General features: G+C 41.8%; 1 protein-coding gene and 1 long non-coding RNA gene across 2 annotated transcripts in view; both read right to left on the reverse strand.

Moving 5' to 3' along the window:
• LOC306650736 overlaps positions 1–21684 on the reverse strand; it is a 48154-nt gene that overhangs the window by 13187 nt on the left and 13283 nt on the right. The window lies entirely within an intron of this gene.
• Positions 12225–13476, reverse strand: LOC306651141 (histone H2A-Bbd type 1-like; the record flags this gene model as incomplete). Its single annotated transcript, XM_079123641.1, has 1 exon — positions 12225–13476. Exon 1 carries the CDS (start codon positions 12573–12575, stop codon positions 12225–12227), a length of 351 nt encoding a protein of 116 aa, XP_078979767.1. The 5' UTR covers positions 12576–13476.

Genomic DNA, 21684 nt, shown 5'->3' on the forward strand with positions numbered 1-21684 from the left:
TCTTAAGCCAAGAATGGATAGATCACTAATGTTGCTGGGTAACACCATCCCAAGTAGTTTTTATTTGCCTCTGGGGAGAAATTGTCATCTTCCTCAGAAGATCTTCCAAAGCTTTACCAGTATCACTGAGCTTATTTCAATACCCCTTCACAAGAAGTTCCATCTTACAATCTGCAAAGCTGGAAGTCTCTGGGGCCTGTTTCTTTCCTGCTGTCTTTGACATCTTCACCTCACTCTTGGCTATCTTCTCTCCAGATTCAACTTTACTCTGACATCATGCTCTTTCTATTTATTTTTTGATACCAGAGACTGAATCCAGTGGCGTTTTATCATTGAGCCACATCCTCAGCCCTTTTTATTTTTTATTTTGAGACAGGGTCTCGTTAAATTGCTTAGAGCCTCGCTAAATTGCTGAGGCTGGCTTTGAATCTGTGATCCTCCTGCCTCAGTCTCTCAAACAACTGGGATTACAGGTGTGTGCCACCATGCCCAGATTTCTTGTTGTATTTTTAAATGTGATAACAATGTTCTTTCTAGATGGGTGCAGAGGCATGTGTCTGTAATCCCAGCTACTCAGAAAGCTAGGCAGGAGGATCACTTGAGCCCAGGAGTTTGAGGCTGGCCTGGGCAACATGTTGAGACCCTGTCTCTAAAAACAAACAAACAAACAAAAACCCCCAACAATGTTCTTTCCTTCTTTCACAAAATCATGGTGAGAATAGTTAGAAATTGAGACTTTGTTAGTTTAATATGGTAATTTGACAAAATTGAAAGTTGACAAACCTGTGTCCCTTCCCACACATATACATACATGGTTACACAATTTTTTGTTGTTGCTTATTTTTTTGGCGGGGCAGAGGAAAGGAGGAGATGGCATCTGTTAGTAAAAAAGAACTGTGACTAGTGTCCATATTATGTATTTAAATTTTCTTACAATTAAAAACTTATGTCTTATTATATGTTAATTATTTATAATAAAATCATCAATATTCTCCATAGCGTCTCTAAAAACGGCAACCTCTGTTAGAAGGGTGAACCTTCTAAAAGAAAGATGTGGTGAAAGATAATAAGAGCTTCTAGTTGGGTCCTGTGCTGGGTATTACTTGAAGGGAATGATCAGACAATCTTTGAAGAAGAAAGTAGAGAAGAAATGGGGAGTGGGGAAGTAGGTCAGCCCTACTGGATATTCTGGGCAGCTGCAGGAATCTCCAGTTGCTGGGAACTGTGAAGACTGCCAAGAAAGTGGGTGTCACATGTTTTATTTTGTTTTTCTTTGAGACATGGCCTTCCTATACTTCCCAGGCTGGCCTCCAACTCCTGGACTCAAGCGATCCTCCTGCTTCAGCCTCCTGAGTGGTTGGAACTACAGGTGGGTGTCACCACACCCAATCTTGTGTTTGATTTTACCCTTTTTTATGTGTGACCTGGTCTTGTCATTTTTCTCCCTTGATCTCATAAACACACAGAAAGAGAAAAGTACATGAATTTTAAGGATAGTGGAATTGGAAGCAGAAGTGATTACAAGAAAGTATTATGTAGGTGGTAGCTGCCAAGAAGTAGAAATAAATAATATGTAATGGGACAATTTAAAGATGATTATGATGATGGTGGTGGTAACAGAAAGAATACAATGTAGGAAGAGTTGACTCTTGGTTAATGGGGTTTATTTAATTAACCATATGGGAGCCAGGTTCAGTGATGCACACCTATAATCCCAGCACTTAGGAGGCTAAGGCAGGAGGATCTCTTGAGCCCAGGAGCTTGAGACCAGCCTGGAATAGCTAGAGCCAGTCTCAAAACAACAACAACAACAAAATAACCATGTAAGATTAAATCGAAGTTACTTCTATCAAAATTTTTTTCTCTGGTGGCACTATTATTTGTTTTCTAACTTCTCTTATTTCTGTTTTCAAAATGTCTGTATCCTTGGTTAGAAAAAATTAAAGGGAAATAGCTTTCCCATCTCTATATGGTTCAACTCTGCTTTTTTCTTGCACCTCTATGCCCTTAGGAAGTGATAAATTTCTGGAAAGGAGAGGTCAAGCTTGTTTCCTTACAATTACACATTGTCCAGCAAACCACCATGTACAGCAAAGATATTTAAGAAATATTTTTTTAAATAATAACTACTTTCTTTGTAATCATTGGAGAATGGCAACCATGCAGGCAGTCAAATGCAGTGGCTGATTAAGGATCTATAATGTATTTCTATTTTAGAGATTCCAAACATATATCAATTGGTTAGTAAAGGAATGGTGCATTTCCTGTGTTCTTTCCTGGGGTAGTATCCCACTTCCATCCATGAATGTACTGCTGGCTCTTCCCTTAGGCTTGGCTGTACACCCTACTGTTGCACATTCCACTGAGATCTCCCCTAGCCTGGGTAATCCTCTCGAACACAAACAGGTCCTCCCAAAATTTTATTGCACCTTCTACCAATGCACATCTTAATATTCCTCCCATGGATTGGCAGCCATCTTCACCCATGCACCACCTCGTAGGTAGGATTCACCTTGGTAAATTCTTCCTTCTCTGATATACATCCTGTCCATCTCTCCTTGGCCTGATGGATGTTCCACCACACTTCGGCAATGCACCACCTGCTAGTTCTCTCCTAGGGTAGATGATCCCTCCTTCTGTATGCCTCCTGTCAGGATCTTGAATACTATGGTTGCAGCTTTCACCTAGTATGGCAGGCATCTGCTGGAAAGTTATCCCTAAGGCTGAACAATCCTTTCTGCGTTTACTTCCCTCTGGATCCTCCCATGGGTTGGCTCTTCCCTTAAACTTCACACTTAGGCTTCACCTCCTTCTCAGTCCTACAGCAGAGAGACTGTTCCTTTAACACTATAATCCCTGCAACATGTTCCACAAGGTTTATTGTAATATCATCCCACATACCTACTGTCAAACCTTCTTTTAGTCTGAGTACCTCCTTTAATGTAACTGCAGCCTTCACAGAGGCACCTCCTGTCAATTCCTTCTTTGACCTGTCTCATCAGGATGTTCAAAGCTGGAGTGCACAGGCAGTCTATTGTAGAACTCATCAGTACGTTCACAGGTGGGAATAGAATACTACCTAATGGAGGAACTACAAGAATTGCACCAGTATAAGTGTGAGGTTGCAGCAAGAGGTATGTGGGTGAGGGGTATAGTGATGCAGAGTTGTGCTGGGTCCTCCTCTAATTTGAATGTAACCTCAACCTTTGCATGCTCTGCTGAGTCCTTTCCTAGGCTGGTTGATTCTCCCACCCTTATGCTTTCTTCTGGATCCTCCCAGAGACAGGCACGTGCTCTGCAACAATGCAAGCTCTGGTATATTCTCCCTTAGGCTAGCTTTAACTTGCAACCATAAACTTCATGCCATTTACTCCCCTAGAATGTCTTTCCCATTATCCATGCACATCTAGGTGTGTTCTAGCTTAGCCACCTGGACCCTTCTTGCCATATCCATTTCTACTTAGGATAGATGCTCTCACTCATACACATACTACTGAGTCTTCCTCTATGCATGCTGTGCAGTTTACTCATGAATTTTCTGTCATGTCCTCCTAGTCTAGATTCTCTCCCCACTCATGCACTTACATGTACCCAGGCTTCAACAATTTAAATGTTACTCTCCCCCTGCCCCAAGAGAAAACACATTCACACAATCATCCAGAATAATGTTTGGGCACCGTGGCCCAGCCAAATTGACACATAAAATTAAACATCACAAAATTCCTTGGAAAAGATTTCATCCAGCCTAATAAAACTTTGATAAAAGGTATATGAGTTGAAGAAAAAGCCACAATATGGGAACATGTGACAGAATTTGGATCATAGATCATTGGTGGTGTGGATGGCTGTGATATCATTGTCTTCAATGGCAAACTTTTCTGCTTAGGTGATTTTGTTTGATCTGGTTTGGGGTATGCTTTCCAAGTGGCTATCAACTCAGATTGATTGGAGTCTGACTGGAGATTACATATTGTGAATGTGCTGATTGGAGAATGTTCTTGCATGGGGCAGCCTGAGAACTTGATTTGTAGTTATCAGTAAAGTCAAGTGGGGCTTATGGGTTGCAGTGTGAAAGACATTTCTGTGTCATGAGTATTTGTACCACAGAGTGTGGATATTCTTGCCACAGTTACAGGTCAAATATACTGTCTTTTTGTAAATATTTAGACTATCTAAAGCTAGATCCATGTGTATAATATTAGGGTCACAGGTGTATATTAATGCAATATCATTCTGTTTAATTTGAGTGCACATAGTTAATAATGTGGAAAGTGATACTGACTTGGTCAGTCAGTATCAGGAGATTTTAAGGGGACTAGGACTGACCTAGTAAGGCCCTGAATAGTGTACTCAGAATTACCATGCCTAGAGAAGAAAGCTAGTTTCAGACCTTTATTTGTGTGAAGCGTAGCACAGGCATAACAGGGGACCTAAGGGAGGGTTGCAGAGGCCTATTATAATGAAATCATCGGATGATCTCATGGCCTGAAGAATTGTGTCTACAGATGTTAAAGGCCAGTGCTCAGTAAAGGTACAAAAATCATAGCTAATAAGGGCAACTTTGATGTCTGGCAAACTTATGTAGAAAGTACCTTCCTTTGTGCCCAAAATGAGGACATACTGGACATCCCAAGGTTTCATGCACCTATCTGGCCATGAACAAAGGCAGACAATGGAAATTATCAAGGGAGGCCTATCCAGGTGTGGTGTGGTAAAGTGGGTTCTTGCTAAACTGTGATGGAATTGTAATGTGAGTCTAATGTGTTTGATTTGATATATGCAGAAATGTGTGAAACCAAGGTAAGTATGAAGGAATTAAAGTCTCCCATATGCAGGCATCACACAAAGGCTTCCCATGAATAGTAAATTCATCTTTCCATTTTCCTGATCAAATAGCTTATTTTAGTAAGGTCTTGCATCTCTGTAATGGAAATAACTAACAAAAGCAACTTCAGAGCAGGAAAAGTTTATTTTGGCTTATGGTTTCAGAGACCTCAGTCCATAGATGGCCTACTTCATTGCTCTGGGCCCAAGGTGAGGAAACACATCATCAGGAAGGGCATGGCAGAGGAAACCGCTCACCTCCTTTAGCTAAGAAACAGAGTGGTGGGGAAGGAGCCACATAGGGAGGATGAACCCTTCCACGACACTCCCCCAGTGACCCACCTCCTCCAGCCATGCCCTACCTTGTCCACAGGTACCTCCCAGTCCATTCAAACTAGGATGTACTGATTAGGCTACTGCTCTCACAATCCAATCATTTCACCTCCAACCTTTCCTACATTAACATAAGAGCTTTTGGGAGACACCCTCATATCCAAACCATAATAGTCACAACGTTGGCAATCACCCAGGAATCAGTAAACAAATCTCAGGCACTTTACAATGTAGCTCATAATGGAGAATCAGATGAAGAATCTCAAACTCTACCAATTGGGCCTAATTCTCATTTCTACTCATTGTGAGAGAGGAACCAGAAGTAGGGTGTTATGATGCCACTTGCCATTGTCCTAAAGCATTAAAGGGATTTGTGTCATCCCCGAGGCTTGTTGTACCTTCTATCTTTTCTTATAGCTCAGTCCTCCCTTGTTTTGATTGCAACCCTCCACTCATTCACTACTTGCTATGTCATTCCCTATAGTGACTGCTTCCTTTAAACAAACTCCTTCTTCAGTGTCCTCTCTCTGGATGCTTTGTCCAACCATGTTCCTTGTACCAAGTCCTTTCTTAGAATGGATTTTTCATCTACCTGTCCACCTGCTGAAAGTTCCTCCTTTAATATATATCTTCTACCCCTGAAACTACTTCTCGTCTCTTCCTTAGGCCAGATGCAGGTTGGGTCCTCCTGTAGGCTGGTTTCATCCTCTGTCCATGATTGTCCTTTTGGTTCCACCCCTAGACTCCCAATGTCCCACATCTCTTTCTTGCTCCTTTCATGGGCTGGATGCTACCTCAACCCACTCACAACTTGTTGAAGCATCCCCTAGGCTGGCTGCATTGTCCACCCATGTATATTCTGCTGAGTCCTTCTCTAGGCTGATTGCTACCTCCCAGGAATCCCTTATGAAACCTCCTCTAGAAGTCTGTATCCCTTCCATAAAACCCCTGCTGGGTCCTTACCTAGACTCCATATTCCCATACAACTCTTGCATATTCTCTCCCACAGCCTTGATGCCACCTCTCCCCATGCACTCCCTTTTATGTATTCTCTAAATTGGCTACATTCCCCACCTAGACACCTTTTGATGACCCTTTCCCTAGTCTGTATGCACTTCCCACTAACGAAGCTTATACAGAGTCCTCCATAGGTTGAATATTCCTGCCAACCACATACTCTCTGTCAGAAATTCTCCTACCCTTGCTGTACCCTCCATGCACTCTTTAACAAGACCTTTCTTACCCTGGATTGTCCCTCTATCCATGTACCATCTGACAATTCACCTCCTAGGTTTACTGCAGTCTTCGGTCACGCACCTAATGCAAAGTTGTCCTAAGTCGTTTGTTCCTTCCTCCTCTATAATGCCTGCTGAGTTGTCAGCTAAGCCAGATGCTTCTACACCCATGCATTTCTTCCAATATTCCCTAGGGCAGGTGCTCACTTCATCCATACATTTCTTTTTAAGTCCTCTCATAAGCTAACTCCTCCTTCTACCAGTGCATCTCCTGTTGATTTTTTTCCTGAGGCTGTGTGGTATTTCCACCCGCACACTCTTTGCAATATCTTTCCCTGAGGCTAGATGATCCCTCCAACCATGTGCTTCTTGTTGTGTTCTCTTTAGATTGACTTTAATTTCAAACCATGCAGTAATTACCAAGACCTCCTTTAGGCCAGCTCCAACATCTATCTTTGGACTTCCCACCTAATTCATACACTTACTCTATGTTCTCTCCACCCATGCACTTCCTAATGAATTATTCCTGTCTGAAAAGCACAGATCTCAAGATTTTTCATTTCCCAAATTGAACCCTGAGGGAAAAATGGACTAAAAATAAAACCTTCACAATATCTTTGGCATATAAAACTCTCTTTGAAATTTCTCTTGGGATTCCTGGAAAGTCACAGAGATTTGTTCTTTCACTCTGTGGACACAATGTGCTAAAATAATTAGATTTATTTGTTGGTCGCTATTGACAAGTTGTCAAATCAAAGCCTCTGTCATCTCCAGATAGTTTTTGAGTTTACTCTAGAGTAATGCCTCCCACAAGGTTCTGCACCCAGCTAAAGGCCACAGTTCTTATCTTCAACAAAAAGGACAGTCTCATAGCTCCATAGGAAAAGATAGTACTGCCAATACTAGTACTTCAAAGAGCGGGCTCTTGGGTATAGGCTTCTGCCAACAAGTTTCTGATGACACAATCACCTTTATGTCCAGGCCAGTGGGCAGAGTCAGATTTCAAAAACACCTTAGTTGAGAAGCAGACAATTTCATGGAATCAGTCTTCTGAATTCTAATCTTTCACCAAATTAAACGGAAGTGAAAGTCATTAAGAATCAGTTATCGAGAATGTTTTCCTAAAAATCCAAAAGACACTAACACGTTGGTATTGAAGACTTGACCTTCATTTTCCCAGAGAAGAACATCAGACACTTTTCTATCTCAAGGCACTTTTGTCAGGACCGAGCCTCAACAATATGTAGGAGGGTAGGGCTCTTATCCTTGCTATGCTGTCCACTTGCCATGTAACCTTGAGCGAGCTGAATGCCATTTCTGGGCCTTGCTGACCTCAGCTGTAAAGTAGAGACCATTTAAAATTCCTGTTCCATTTACCCCATTTGCCAATTTTCAGTAGAATTTTTTTTTCTTAGGAAAACATCATAGTCTGGTGAGTGTATGTGTCCAGTACCTTTCAGATACTTTTCCTAACCTCTCAATTTTATAGCCATGGATGCTGATGGGCCCCCAAGTAATCAACCCCATGGGAGATCAGAACTCTATTCTTCTCCCTCTCTTTTCATTATTTTGACCGTTTGGGTCAAGGAGAGCCTCCACAGTTGACTTGGTGAATTCCTTTCTTCTATGTTTCAGAATTCAAATATCCAATAGCTGCAGTATCTGACCTTTCTTCCTAGTGCTAACTGGTTTCCTTTAGTCGATTTTGCTTTAACAGAAATTTAGAGATCTTTCCCCCCAATGTTATTATAAAATCCATAATGTGCAAAGAAACTAATCTTTCTATTTTTGTGAAGGACTCTGAAGGAGAAACTCTAAAATAATATCAAATGCAGGTCCTATTCACTGCTTCTCCTTAGATTTAAACTGTACCCTGAAAGAACCAAAGTAAAACAAATTCAGTATTCCAGTTCTGTTATGACTGGTCCATGAACTGTTTGATGCTGGTCAGCTATAACAAATATGTGAATGAAGAGTCAGCATTTAGAAAACTTTATAGTAATCTGAGTTGGGTTCATCTTGTCGAACAGGCCTGGGTGTTGTAGAATTCAAGTGACAAATCAGATGTGAGCCTACTAGTAGTAGTACTAGTAGTACTAGTCATGTGTAGTAGGATCATATATCATTTGACAATTAAAAGAAAAACCAACAAGCAGAAAATACTGGGTCCTAGACTAAAGATAGTTCGAGGAGTACTGTACTATTTCATTAAATGAGAGGACTGATTACTTGAAAATTGCAGTTTTGGAAATAATTTATGGTGAGAATATCAAACTCAAGTATCTATAGTAGCCTGATGGTGACTATAAATGAGTTAAATACATCACACCTGAAACTCAAAAGAAAGGGATGTGAACTGTGGCAAAACACAGATGTTTATCATTATAGGATGGCACTTTGTCATCTCCAGCTGGCTGTAACCATGTGTATGCCTAGATATTTTGATTTCTCAATAGAACAAAGAAATTAAGACATTCAAGTAAAATGTTGATTTTTAAATGTCAGTAGCTACCTAATTTTCTTTTAAAACGTCTGTTTAGGCCTAGCAAATTTATCTGCTGTTCAGATTAGGTATGTGAGCTGCCACTTATTAATTTCTGCATTTGGAAATAATGTTTCTGAGTTTAGTACAATGATCTCTCTTGTGGAGAGCCGTCCATATCTAGCAGAATCAGATTTGGTTGAGCCATGGGATACAGAGGCCTGACTCTCAGGAACTGGCAGCCATGATAGACTGTTCCAGATAGCCTAGGAAGTAAATGGCCCTGTGTGGGAATGGCTTACCATCTGATGATATGCTGTTCCCTGAGCAGATGGCTTACCTAACTCCATCCCATCCTGTTCCTCACAGAAGAAGCCCTTCCTGACCTAGGCCCCTTTACCTATGCAACTATAACTAAAGGAGAGGTTACTCCATTTTGTTAGTGGCCAGATCTGGTATGGCCTGTTCCATCATGCCCACTCCCATTTGAAAAGAATATTGACTCTTTTGTGTTTATTGATTAGATAAGTTTATGGGTAATTAATTGATTTATTGCCAGCACTGCTGTCCTCCGGCAGATAACCCTACCCTCATCCATGAGGGACATGGCTGAAACCTTCGCACTCTCTGTCTAGAATCTTATTTGGGTAGAGTAACAAAGATTCTTTTTAAAGAGTCAGACCATTTCTTTCTTTAGTTCCATCCTTTGGGATCTGTCACATTCTGGGACCAGGGGATGTGGGCCATCACAACACCTAAGCTCCTAAAGGGTGTTTCCGATGGGAGGTCAGCCTAGTACTTAGGCCTTGAGTTCATACTAATGCCAAGCCAATGTTACACTCCAAGTTCTCACCAGACTTGGCTCTTGGGCTCGTCTATTCTTCCAGATGGTGTTCTCTGTCATGTTGACCTGTGTCAGACTCTGGCATTGATGTAACCACAGACCTGATTGGCAGCCTTTCCTTGCTCGCTGGGTTTTAATATTTCCTCTCTCAACAGGGCAATGATGTCCCCTCCACAGGACCTGAGGGAGTCCTTACTCACCATCTCCACTTCCTGCCTTTCAGAAATACACTGAAGGCCTAAACTCAGGTTGGCTCATGCCTTCCCAAGGGCAGCAGTTCTCACTGCACCCCCTTTTCTTCCCAAGCCTAGGTTTCCTTGCACATGTGGAAGGGGCATTGGGCAGGCTGCTGGATTAGGATGATGCCATGCTGGTCATAGTCCCCATGTTTCCTGTGAACCCCACAAACACAGCTGAACAGAGTGTAAAGGGGAAGCACTGTCCCTGATAATCCTTCCAGGCCCCTTTATGCTGCAGAATACTTGCCAGCAAGGGCTCATTCAGGCTCAATCTCCAAACACCATCTCAGACACCAAGCAGAACCTGAAAGAGCTAGATTTATGACAGGAGTCACAGTGACTGCTGCTATTGTGTGAACTTAATATGATCACCTGACAACACAGATTTGCTCACCTGATGTGGTTAACCCATCTACTATGGATTCTCCTGCCCTGAATGAATTCCTCTGCAATACTGTCCTGTGAACAATCCAGGAGATACTACTTTAGTTTTGTTAGTTCTTTAAAAAGTCACATTCATATGCAAAATAAATAGTTTTTAAACATTGGACAGCTATTTAACCAACATGAGTATAATGGCTACCTCCCTGGCATTGCCTGGCACTCTCCACAGGAGGACATGGGACTAGGAGAAACCCAGGCTGTGGACAATGAGTTGTTTCACTACAGGAAGGAGAGGAGAGATGGTGTCTCTACTATGTGATCAGCTGAGGGTGACCCTCCACCTGTAGTGGTGGGCAGAGGCCTGCTTGCTACTTGCAGGCGGAGCAGGAAGAGATGGACTGGGCCAAGGAGTGCTTCATGGCTCTACAAGGAATCACAGCTTTGTGAGGTGGACCTCCTGACAGTGAGGTTTCTGTGAGTACAAGGATGTGTGGCCATTATGTGGCAAGAAAGCCTTCTTGAGTTTCTACAGGCACAGCTTCCAAAGAGCCCCAAGCACAACCTGAAGCTATTTCCTTCATCTTTGGGGTGCTCCTCTGAATTAGCCAAAGGCCAAGCCAGGTCCTCTGCTTCCACGGAGGCAGAGAGGCTGAGTCAGCACCAGGCAGAAGGAGCAGAGTGGAAACCAGAGCGTGGTCTGCCTGGTGTGTCCATTTCCTCCATCTCCTTCTTCTGTATGGCACTCTCTCATCTCTCCCCAAAGGTGCAACAGGGGATGTTTGTCACAGCCAGTGGCCCTGTAGTCCAGGAAACACCTGAGCATCAGGCCCAGCTGCACCTTGTGGAAGCACCCCTGAGCATGTGGGTTAGGGGAGGAGACAGATGCAGCTATTTTGCGGGGGCTACACCATGCCACATGCCACGTGGAACTGCAGCTTACAGACATGAGTGGACTCATATTTAGGAAAACCCAAGATGGAGGAACTCTTATCCTCATCTCACACGACCAAACTGCTGCTCAGAGGGAGTAGAGGAATGTCCAAGATTATGTGGCCAGAAAGTGGTGCAGGGGATCTGGAATCTGGGTCTCCTGATTCTGTTGGGGAAACAGACCTGGCAGCCTCTGAGCAGCCCTCTGTAGAAGGCCAGCAAGCAGCAGGGAGAAGCCCTCAAAGAGCCACTGTGTAAGTCTTCTTTTAAAATGAGGCAGAGTGTAAGAGTACAAATGAATAATAAATGAAATTAGTGTGACCATCCTTCCTATTTCATACATTTCCTTGTGGTTTCTCCATCACTCCTCCATCTTCATGTGAACACCCCTGTCCCATTAAGTTCATGCCAATGGTGTGCCACCATCTCCCCCGACACCCACTGCTGTCACCTCTGACTTCAGACCTTCCCTACTGTGAATAAAGCCTTCCCCACCTCACTCATGGTCTTCAGCAACTCCCCACTTACCAGCTTCATGCTAGGAACCCAACATGCCTGGGAAGGCCCTAGCCAACCTCCTGACCTCCCAAGGTCTTCCTTGTTCAGAGCCTACAAGGATGGCTTCTCTGCCTCCTAGCCCAGCCAGCTCCTCCCACCAGGGACCACACTGTCCCTATTGGAAACTGCCCCCCTGAAATCATTGATTTGAACACCCCACACTGACCCCAGCTTCCACCCCTCCAACTCTGTATGGGGCAATGCCTCCTGGGTGTCTCACAAACACCTCTAACTCAGAATGACAGAAACTGAGAGGAGTCAGATCCACTGGAGTTGGCTTAAACACTTTAATAGCATGGCTGATGGCAGCAGCACCAGGGTCCCTTGCCTATGGGATTTGGGAGCTGGGTGAGACCATTGATGGAAGTTCCACCAGAGCCTGAGATCTAGGCACATCACTTCTTACTCTTGTTGGGCTTCTCAGCATCCGGAGATTTGGCATTCTCCTCGAAGAGGCGACAGAGCTGCCCGTTCTTCTCTAGCACCTTCTCCACGTGTTCGGGGGTGATGCGCATCCTGCGGTTGCTGTGAGCCTCCTGACCTGCTAGATCCAGGATTTTGGCTGTCAGGTACTCCAGAACACCAGCAAGGAAAACAGGTGTGGACGAGCTCAGGCGCTGGCCATAGTGAGCCTGTCTCAGGAAGCGGTCTACGCGGCTAACAGGGAACTGCAGTTCTGCTCTTGTGGATCTGGATATGGTCTGCTTCTTAGATTTGTAGTTACGACGGTATTTTTTCCCAGCCATGATGCTTGCTGGGTTTTGCTTCAATAGGCTCAGCTTGATTTCTCCACTGGCCCGTGCCTCTCAAATTACCAGTGCTTAGTCCCACCCACTTGTTTCCCTGTGCTTCTCATTGGTCAGAGCTGTCTTTGTGACAACCCAGATTTTATGATGTCACTGGTGACCACTGGGCCCCGATCAGACCTCACCTTATAAATGTCTGTGACAGGAATCTAATCACCCCAGTGTCTACAACCTCTTTTTGAAGAAACTCTACTTGTCTTGAACACTCTAGCAAAAAAACTGTTTCGGTAGTTGTCGGTAGGATACAATTCCTGGTTATCTGATTATAGTCTTTCATTGTCTTTGAGCTCTTTTACATCCCTTTGTAAGTTTTAGGTTACTGGTAGGCATGTACAACCTCCAGTAGAGGTGCAAGTGTCCTCCTCTCACACAGTAATCAAACAATTTTGCCTGCTTTTGCATATTCATATCAATGTTCCTGATCAATTTCTGTTTCTGTTGATTCTCCTTTAAAGTGGTTATAATATCTGTAATATCTGTCAATTTATTTAATATCTGCTAACTTATTATGTGATAACTATTTTAACATGTATTCATATATGTATATACGAGTGTCATGATTTTACATTTTTTATAATTATCTTTACTCGTTTTGGAGGACACACACCATATATCCTATTAATTTCACCTACTATAGCCATGTAAACGTTAATTAAAGAAATGTACCACATGCACATTTAAAGCCCATGCCTGCCTCTTTTATATTTCTGCTCTTGTATATAAATCCATTGCACAAATAGAGCTTCATTTATTCTATTTTTATAAGTTGTGTTTTCCTGTCTTCTAATTTAGTATTCTTGTTCTGTTTTTGGTTCATTCACAACTGATAAATTATTCTCCATTTCTGACAACCATGGTTGAGAATTTTACTTTTATGTTTTCATTTTAGTTTTCTTTTTTCTTTCTTCTTTTTAGTTTTAGTTTGTTTTCTATTAAGATAAAATTCACATAACATAAAATTCACCATTTTAGCCATTTTATTTGTACCATTCAGAGTCCATTAGTATATTCAAAATGTTGTGAAACTATCATCAACTATCAGTATTCAGAATAGTTTCATCACTTCTAAAAGAAACTCTATACCATTGAACAGTTACACCTATTCCTCTTCTGCCCACTAGCCCCTGGCAAAAATTAATCTCCTGTCTCTATGGGTTTGCCTATTCTAGACATTTTATATAAAATGGGATCATACAAAATATGGCCTTTGGTGTCTTTTTTTTCCCCTTAGCATACTGTTCTCAATATGCATTCATACTATAGTGTATATCAGTATTTGGATCATTTTATGGCTATAAAATTGTTGATTATATGTATATATCACATTCTGTTTATCCATTCACCAGTGGATGGACCTTTGGGCTATTTCTCCTTTTTTGCTATTATAAATAATGCTGCTATGAGCATTTATCTACAAGTTTTTGAGTGAACATATGTCTTCAGTTCTCTTGTGTATATATCAAAAAGTACAATTTCTTGGTCTTATGGTGAGAATTTGTTTTATGGTCTGACCATTTGGATATCTCTCTAAATAGATTGATAGTTTGTAAAGAGACCTGTTCTCTATTGGGTGAGAGAAAATACAGAATCTTGTTTGTCAGTTGTTTTGTTTATTTTTCAGCTCAATACAAAGAAGAATTTCATGCTCTCTGAGAGGAGAACAGCTCTTTGATATCTGTACCAGGCAGTTTTATTGTTTCTGTGTTTCTCCTGACCCATGGCTGAAATTTGTAAAATTGAAGTGAAAAATTTGCTCTGTGTCTCTGTGCTGATGTGTCTACGTGTCTGTAATTCAAAATTGCCTTCACTTATGATTGTGCGAATAAGTAAAATTTTCCAAACTCTACATGGTACTAATATACTACATGATAAATTCTTTAAAATTAAAGGAGCTCTGTTCTGATTGACATGACCAGATAACTAATTGCTTACATAAATTGAATGCTGCTACAATTCCTTGAAAATAAAGAAATGGAATCTTTGATTCTTTACATGTATTAGAGTAAAATATATATAAATATTCTCTCAGAAACAGTAGTTTTAAGAATTCAAATTCATATAATCTAAATATTTAACAAAATGCTAGTTTAATTTTTAATGCTTAATAAAAATAACTATATCTTCTATGATATATCAGTATTAGTGTAACAAACACATTCTTTTTTCTACTTGGGTGTGTTTGTTCCTAAACTAGCCCAGGTTTATTGATCACATAAAGTAGTAGTCTAGCTATTTTTTAGCATTATGAAAATATCTTTATTTTATTGTGGTAAGAACATTTAACATGAGATCTGACCTCTTAAATTTGGGGGGGCGGTAACTAGGGATTGAACTCAGGGGCACTTGACCACTGAGCCATATCCCTAGCCCTATTTTGTATTTTATTTAGAGACAGGGCCTCACTGAGTTGCTTAGCATCTCGTTCTTGAGGCTGGCTTTGAATTCATAATCATCCTGCCTCAGCCTCCCAAGCCACTGTGATTACAGGTGTGCACATCCAGTCTGACCTCTTAAATTTTAAGTGTATAGTACTACCAGTATCGTTGTAGTCAAATATTGTACAGCAGACCTCTAGAATTTTATCTTGCAAAATTGAAACCAAATTCTGACCATCTTGTATTTCCACCATAAAAAGGGTTTTTAGCTTGCCAAAGGTTTAAGACAAGAGAATCTGAAAAGGAACTCAGATCTGTGTTAAAAATTTGCCAAATCTATCTCAGTTTTGATGGGGTCACCCATAAGATAATAGAAAAGAACTTGTGGTTCCTTTAGAATCAAATGATAGGATATAAACCTAGAATTTGGTTTTTACTCTGTGAAAATAACAAAGATTCCTTGGAGCATTGCTTTATTTATAATAAGAAATCGTAAAAATTTGCTCTTCACCTGAAATGGTAATTTGTTCAAATAGCAGAAATTATATATTTCGCCAGAATGGCATGTTACATTTTGTTTGTCAGTTTATCTTGTGATTGATTATTCTCCTTAAAATAAACATCAAATCTACATTTTTGTCAATGTTAAGGATTTGCATTTATTTAAATATTGTGTTTATTAAACACTGTATGGTCACTTTGATTAATAGGTAGATAGCCTTACTATAGTCATTCATGTTCATCCATGTGCCTACTGGTGAACCCTCAAAGCTGCTTCTTCCTTCATCTATGCTCTTCCTTGTTGAATCTAACCTTAGGTGGGACACTTTCTCCACCCTTGCCCTTCCTGGTAGATTATTTCCTAGGTTAAATGAACTTATACTCATGCACATCCCTCCATGCCCTCTGACTAGAGACTGGCTAGAGATCATGCAGTTCCAGCTACATAACCCCAAAGTGGATGTTCAGTTCACCATGCATCTCCTGCAGACTTCCTACTCTGAACTGGCTGCAACCCTCACCAATGTACCACGAACTATCACCCTAGGTTGACTGTATCACCCACCAGCATACCGCTTGCCAAGTCCTTAACTGCACCTTCTATTCCATGTACTTCCTGCCTGGTCCTCCCCTAGACAGGATGCTGCCTCCATTTATTCTCTAGGCTATTCCTCCCCTGGGTTGGCTGTACTGTTTTCCTTTGCATCTCCTTAGAATCTTCCTCCAGGCTGGTCACTTTGAGCTCCTGCACTTCCTGGTGGGTTCTTCCTTACCATAGCTGCTTTCTGCATTTCCTTCCTTCTTTTTTCTCCCTCAATCTAGATGCAACCTTTTCCCATGCACATTTTGTTAGTTTATTCTCTAGATGGATGCTCCATTACCTAAATACTTCCTGATGAATATTCTTTGGATGACAGCTCCACCCATGTACCTCCTGCTATTTTCCTCTCCTGGGCTGACTGAACTCTAACTATGAGCTACTTGCCATGTGTTCCCTTAGACTGTCATGATCACTCACTAATGAACTTTCTATCAAGTCCTCCACTAACCTGAGTGTCCCCCTCTTCTCATGCATCTCCAGCTTAGTTAGGGTTTGATTTTCCCTTCCACTATGCATTTCCTGATGGGCTAATCCTTAGGCTGACTCCACCCTGTACTTCAACACCTTCAGTATATTGTCAATATGCACATCCTGCTGTGTCTTCCTCTCAGCTAGATACTCTTTCTACCCACACAACTCCAACCAGTTTCTACCTTAGGACGAGTGCACCCTCATGCATTTATGTATCTCCTTCAATTACTCCCCTAGAACAGAAATTTTCTAAAAACTTGTACATTCTTCTCTGTCCTCTGATAGATAGACTTGTGACACCTTTTACTCATGAACCTGCTGAGTCTTCCCCTAGGGTGAATGCTTCCTCCACCTATGCCTTGTCTGCTAAATATTACTCTATATCTAAATATTACCCTGAATATTACCTCCAAGTATGCATTTCTTGCAATGTCATCATCTCTACTGTCTGGTCCCTTCACTTAAGTACTTCTTTCCTATTTTTTTCCGAGGCTGGATGAATCCTCCATGATGTAGCTCCTACTAGGTCCTCCTGTAGACTGGTTATCCTTACTCTGCGCTCTTTCTGCCAGGTCTTTTTTAGGCTGGCTGTACCTCTCTGCACCTCTTACTATGTCCACAGTTGGACACAATCAGAATGCTCCCTTGATACATGTACTTCCAGCTGAGTACTTCTCAAGGCTGTTCATCCACATACTTCTTTTAGTGTCACACCTAGGCTAGATGCTCCCTTCACATATGTACTTTCTGCCCTGGTTACAACCTTTACTCATGTATTTCTTGCTGGGTTCTCCCCTACACTGGCAGCTCCCACTACCCATGACCTTACACCCATATCTGCTCCTATACTCACCTAAAATCCACTCATGCAAGTCCTTCCAAGACCTCCCCTAGGGTGAATGCTCTCTCCAGTCATTTAGTACTTCCCAAATTGTTTCCTTAACAACATATTTCTTCCATCTATGCACCTCCTTTAGCTGGCTGAACTCTCCAACTATAAGCTACCTGACAGTTTCTCCCCCTAGACTGACTGTGCTTTTCACCCTTGTACCTTCTGCCAAATCCTCATATTCTTCACCCTACATCTATAAGCTTCCTGCAGGTTCCTCCCCTCAGTTGGTTGACTCCTCTAGCATTGCACTGTCACCCAATTCCTCTGCCCTACCCTCCATGTTTGGAGATACTTATGAATCTTCCTGCAATCTGCTCAGTCCTTGCAAAGAATATCTGCTTTCTACACACATGCGGTAGCTACCAATTTTACCTTTACCTGAATACTCCTTCTTCCCATGTATCACCTTCCCCCTCCTCTGATTCATATGTTGCTGTTCTTTACGAACTGCTATGCTCCCTCAAGCCTTCCATTTCCTTCTATGTCTACCCTTAGAGTTCACGTTTCCTCCATGCATACATCTCTGTCCCAGTCCTTTCTAATCTTTCTGAATCCTCCATACATATTCCTACTAAAATGGGTGCATCACACGTGCTCATGCACTTCTTGCTAGTTTTCACATAGGCTTACCACATGTTTCATTCAGGCACCTCCTGTAGGTTTTCTCCTGAGATGGCTTCCTCCTACTACATTGTAACTGCTGCTACTTCCTCCATTAGGTTGGATTCTCCATCTACCAATGTCTTACCCACCTGCTCCTGCTATTGACTGGATGTTTTCTCCATCTATGCTTTTTTTTTTTTTTTTTTGCAACTTCTTTCTTCTGTTGAATGCTCCTTTTCCTGCGCACCTCCAACTATGTCAGCCCCTAGGGTGGCTGCAATCTCCTCTGTGGATCATCTTCCAGTACCTCTTCTAAAATGGCTGCAGCCCACACACATCTGCAAACCCTAACATGTTCTAACCTAAGCTGGCTGCACTCTGCACTCATAAACTTCTGGTATTCCTTTTATCTGGATATTCCTTCTACCCATTATCTGGCCGCTCAGTCCTACCACAGGCAGTATGTGACTTCCTCCTTTGCATCTGTTGCCAAGAGAACTCACAATGTCTGAATATTTGCTCTTCTCCTATGCCTCTTGGTGGATTAAAAAATGTTTTTTTGATTAATGCATATTTGGTGAATTTTTATCCCACCTAGCTTCACCCTCTACCCACATACATCTACATAGTCTTACGATAGTCCAGCTACACCATCCACCCATGAGATTCCCTGTACTGGCTGAGACCTCACCCATGTGTTTTCTAAGAATATGTCCTTAAGCTGGCTGCATTCTACACCCATATCCTTCTGTGTATTGGATGATCTTTCCATCATTCAGTCTGGACAATCCACCCCTAGGGCAGCTGTACTTCACACAGGCAACTATAACAATGTCTGCCCTAGGCTGTCTGCATTGTCCAATTATATATGCCCTCATGATTCCTATCATAGACTTGGTGCCTTATCTACCCATGCATATCTTGTCATGTCCTCCTGTAGGTGGCCATAACCTATTTTAATTAACCAACTCTCAAATCTTCCCCCATGCTGGCTGTTCCCCACCTATGTACTTACTACCAGAATCTCCTTTGGAGGCTTCCTTCTCCATGCATGAGTATCATCCTTGCCTTTCTGTGGGCATGAAGCTCTTTACACCAATTTATTTTCTATCTCCTTATCCCCTAGGTCACTTTCACGTATCATCTCCTGCCAGATCCTCCCAAGTCTGGCTGCACATAGAACTTATTTATGCCCCATCAGCCATGTCCTACCTTTCTTGGTCTTACAATTTGACCATGTGCATTCCATCAGTGTACTCACTTAGCTTGGATCTTTTGTCCACTTATTCACTTCCTTCTGTGTCCTCCTCTACATGCTTCATGTTTCACTCATGCACTTCCTGTGACCTTCCCTAAACTGAATATAACCCCCAGTACTACACCTGCTATTAGGTACTCTGCTAAGCTAGTTTCTCCCTCCCCCCATGAACTGCATTCTGGCCTACCATTTGATTAGACGGTACCTCCTCCAAATTAATCACCTATTTGTTCCTACCACAGGCTGAATATTCCCTCATCCCTTGCAGCCAAGATCTCACCTAGTCTGGATGTTTACTTATCCAACACATCTTCTGCTATTTTTAGACATAAACTTGCTGAAATCTCTAATAATGCATATCCTACCCAGTCCCACCATAGCCTGGCTCCTAAGCATGTAGCTATTGGCATAATCTCACCTATGTTGGTTGAAAATTAACCCATGTACCTCCTATTGGTGCAACTTCAGGCTGGCTGCATTTAAGACTCATGCACTTTTATCATATCATTCCATATGTTTGATAATCCGTCCATTATTTACTTCTTCTCAATCTTTCTTTAGGCTGCCTGCATCTTCTATCCAGTCACATCCTGTCATGTACTACAGTGGGCTGGTTGCACCCTCCATTAATGAATCTTTTCCAGAATCCTTCCCTTCCCTGGTTTCTCCCTTGACTCACGCACTTCCTGATAGATTCTCTCCTTGATTGGCTGCCCTCTCTGTTCAAAAATGTATCCCCTGTTTTGCCATTGGCTTGAGGCTCCTTACAGCTAAATACTTTCTGCCTGGTTATCTATGATATTGGCTTTACCTTTCACCCAACCACATCTTCCTGAGTCCTCTACAATGCTGGCTGCATCCTTGCACCCATGCAACACTTGCAATCACTTTCTCTTATCAGCTTGGCCCTCTGACCTGTGCATCCTGCAGAATACCTTTCTAGCCGAGGTACTCCTTTCACCTTTGCAGCTCCTGCCATGTCCTGTAGTTTGTTGTGCTCTCTACATATATGCTTATTATGGACCTCATCTAAGAAGTGTGCACTTCCCTTATGTGTTTTTTGGGCTGATTGTTCCATCCACCTGTGCTCTTTAGATGAGTCTTTCTACATGCTGAGTGCTTCCCCTACTCACTTCTTGTCAGAATATATACTAGGCTGGCTTCAGCTTCCACCTATGCACATCTTGTGTTCCATCTCTAAACTGTGTGCTTTTACCACTAATGTAACTACTACTATATCCTTAGACTTCTAAGGGCAGAAACCTGAAAGTGTGCATTGCCTCCTGGATCCTCCCTGTACCCCAGTCTAGGTGCCCTCTGCACCCATGTTCCTCCTGGCAGACATTCCTTTGGGCAAGAGGTTCCTTCTTTAATTTTATGTGAACTCATCATACTGTAATTTTATGCTCCATCTCAGGCCCAGATCACACTTCCTGTGCCTAAAACAAGCAGCATTATCTGCTTAGACTTTTCTGTTGTTGCAATGTTTTCACAGTTTATTAAGTTTTAAGAATTGCCTGGAAGATTTTTGCAGCCCCTTTCTCTTTCCATAGTCACCTATCTAATGGTCTCCGCATTCAACAACTTTGCTTGTTCATCCTTCTCAGACATTTTTGCCTTAGACTATTATAATAGGCCCCCATAAAATCTTCCCTTACTAATATCTGAGATTGCTTTTTTATTAAATGTTTTTATTAATGCTTTACAGTTATACATAATATTTGGGGTTCATTTTGACAAAATTATACATGTGTGGAATATAATTTGATCCATCTCAGTCCCCAGTACTTCCTCATTCTGTTCCCGCTTCCCTTCCCACCCCCACCCCCATTCTCCTTCCTCTATTCTTCTGGCCTTCCTTCTATTTATTAATTATTTTTTTATTGGTGCTCAATAGATATACATAAAGGTGAAATTCACTGTGGTATATTCATATACGTATATAGCATAGTTTGGTCAATTTCTTTCCGCAGCTCCTCCTTTTACCTGTCCCTCCTCCCTTCCTCTCAGTCCCCTTCCTCTACTTCACTGATCTCCCCTCTATGTTGATGCCCTCCTCCACTTTGTTTTTCCTTATTTTTCTCTAGTTTCTGCATTACAGAGAAAACATTTGACTGTTGACTTTCTGAGTCTGGCTTATTTCACTTAGCACGATGTTCTCCAGTTTCATCCACTTACCTGCAAATGTCATAATTTCATTCTTTTCTATGAGTAAAATTCCATTGTGTATATACACCACATAATAGTAAAAGTATGGATACAACTCAGATGTTCTTCAATGGGTGAGTGGTTAAAATAACTGTGGTATATCCATACTATTTAATACTAATAAGCAATAAATAAGAATT

This window comes from Sciurus vulgaris, assembly GCF_902686455.1.
Source record: "Sciurus vulgaris genome assembly, chromosome: X".
Taxonomy (NCBI): Eukaryota; Metazoa; Chordata; class Mammalia; order Rodentia; family Sciuridae; genus Sciurus; species Sciurus vulgaris.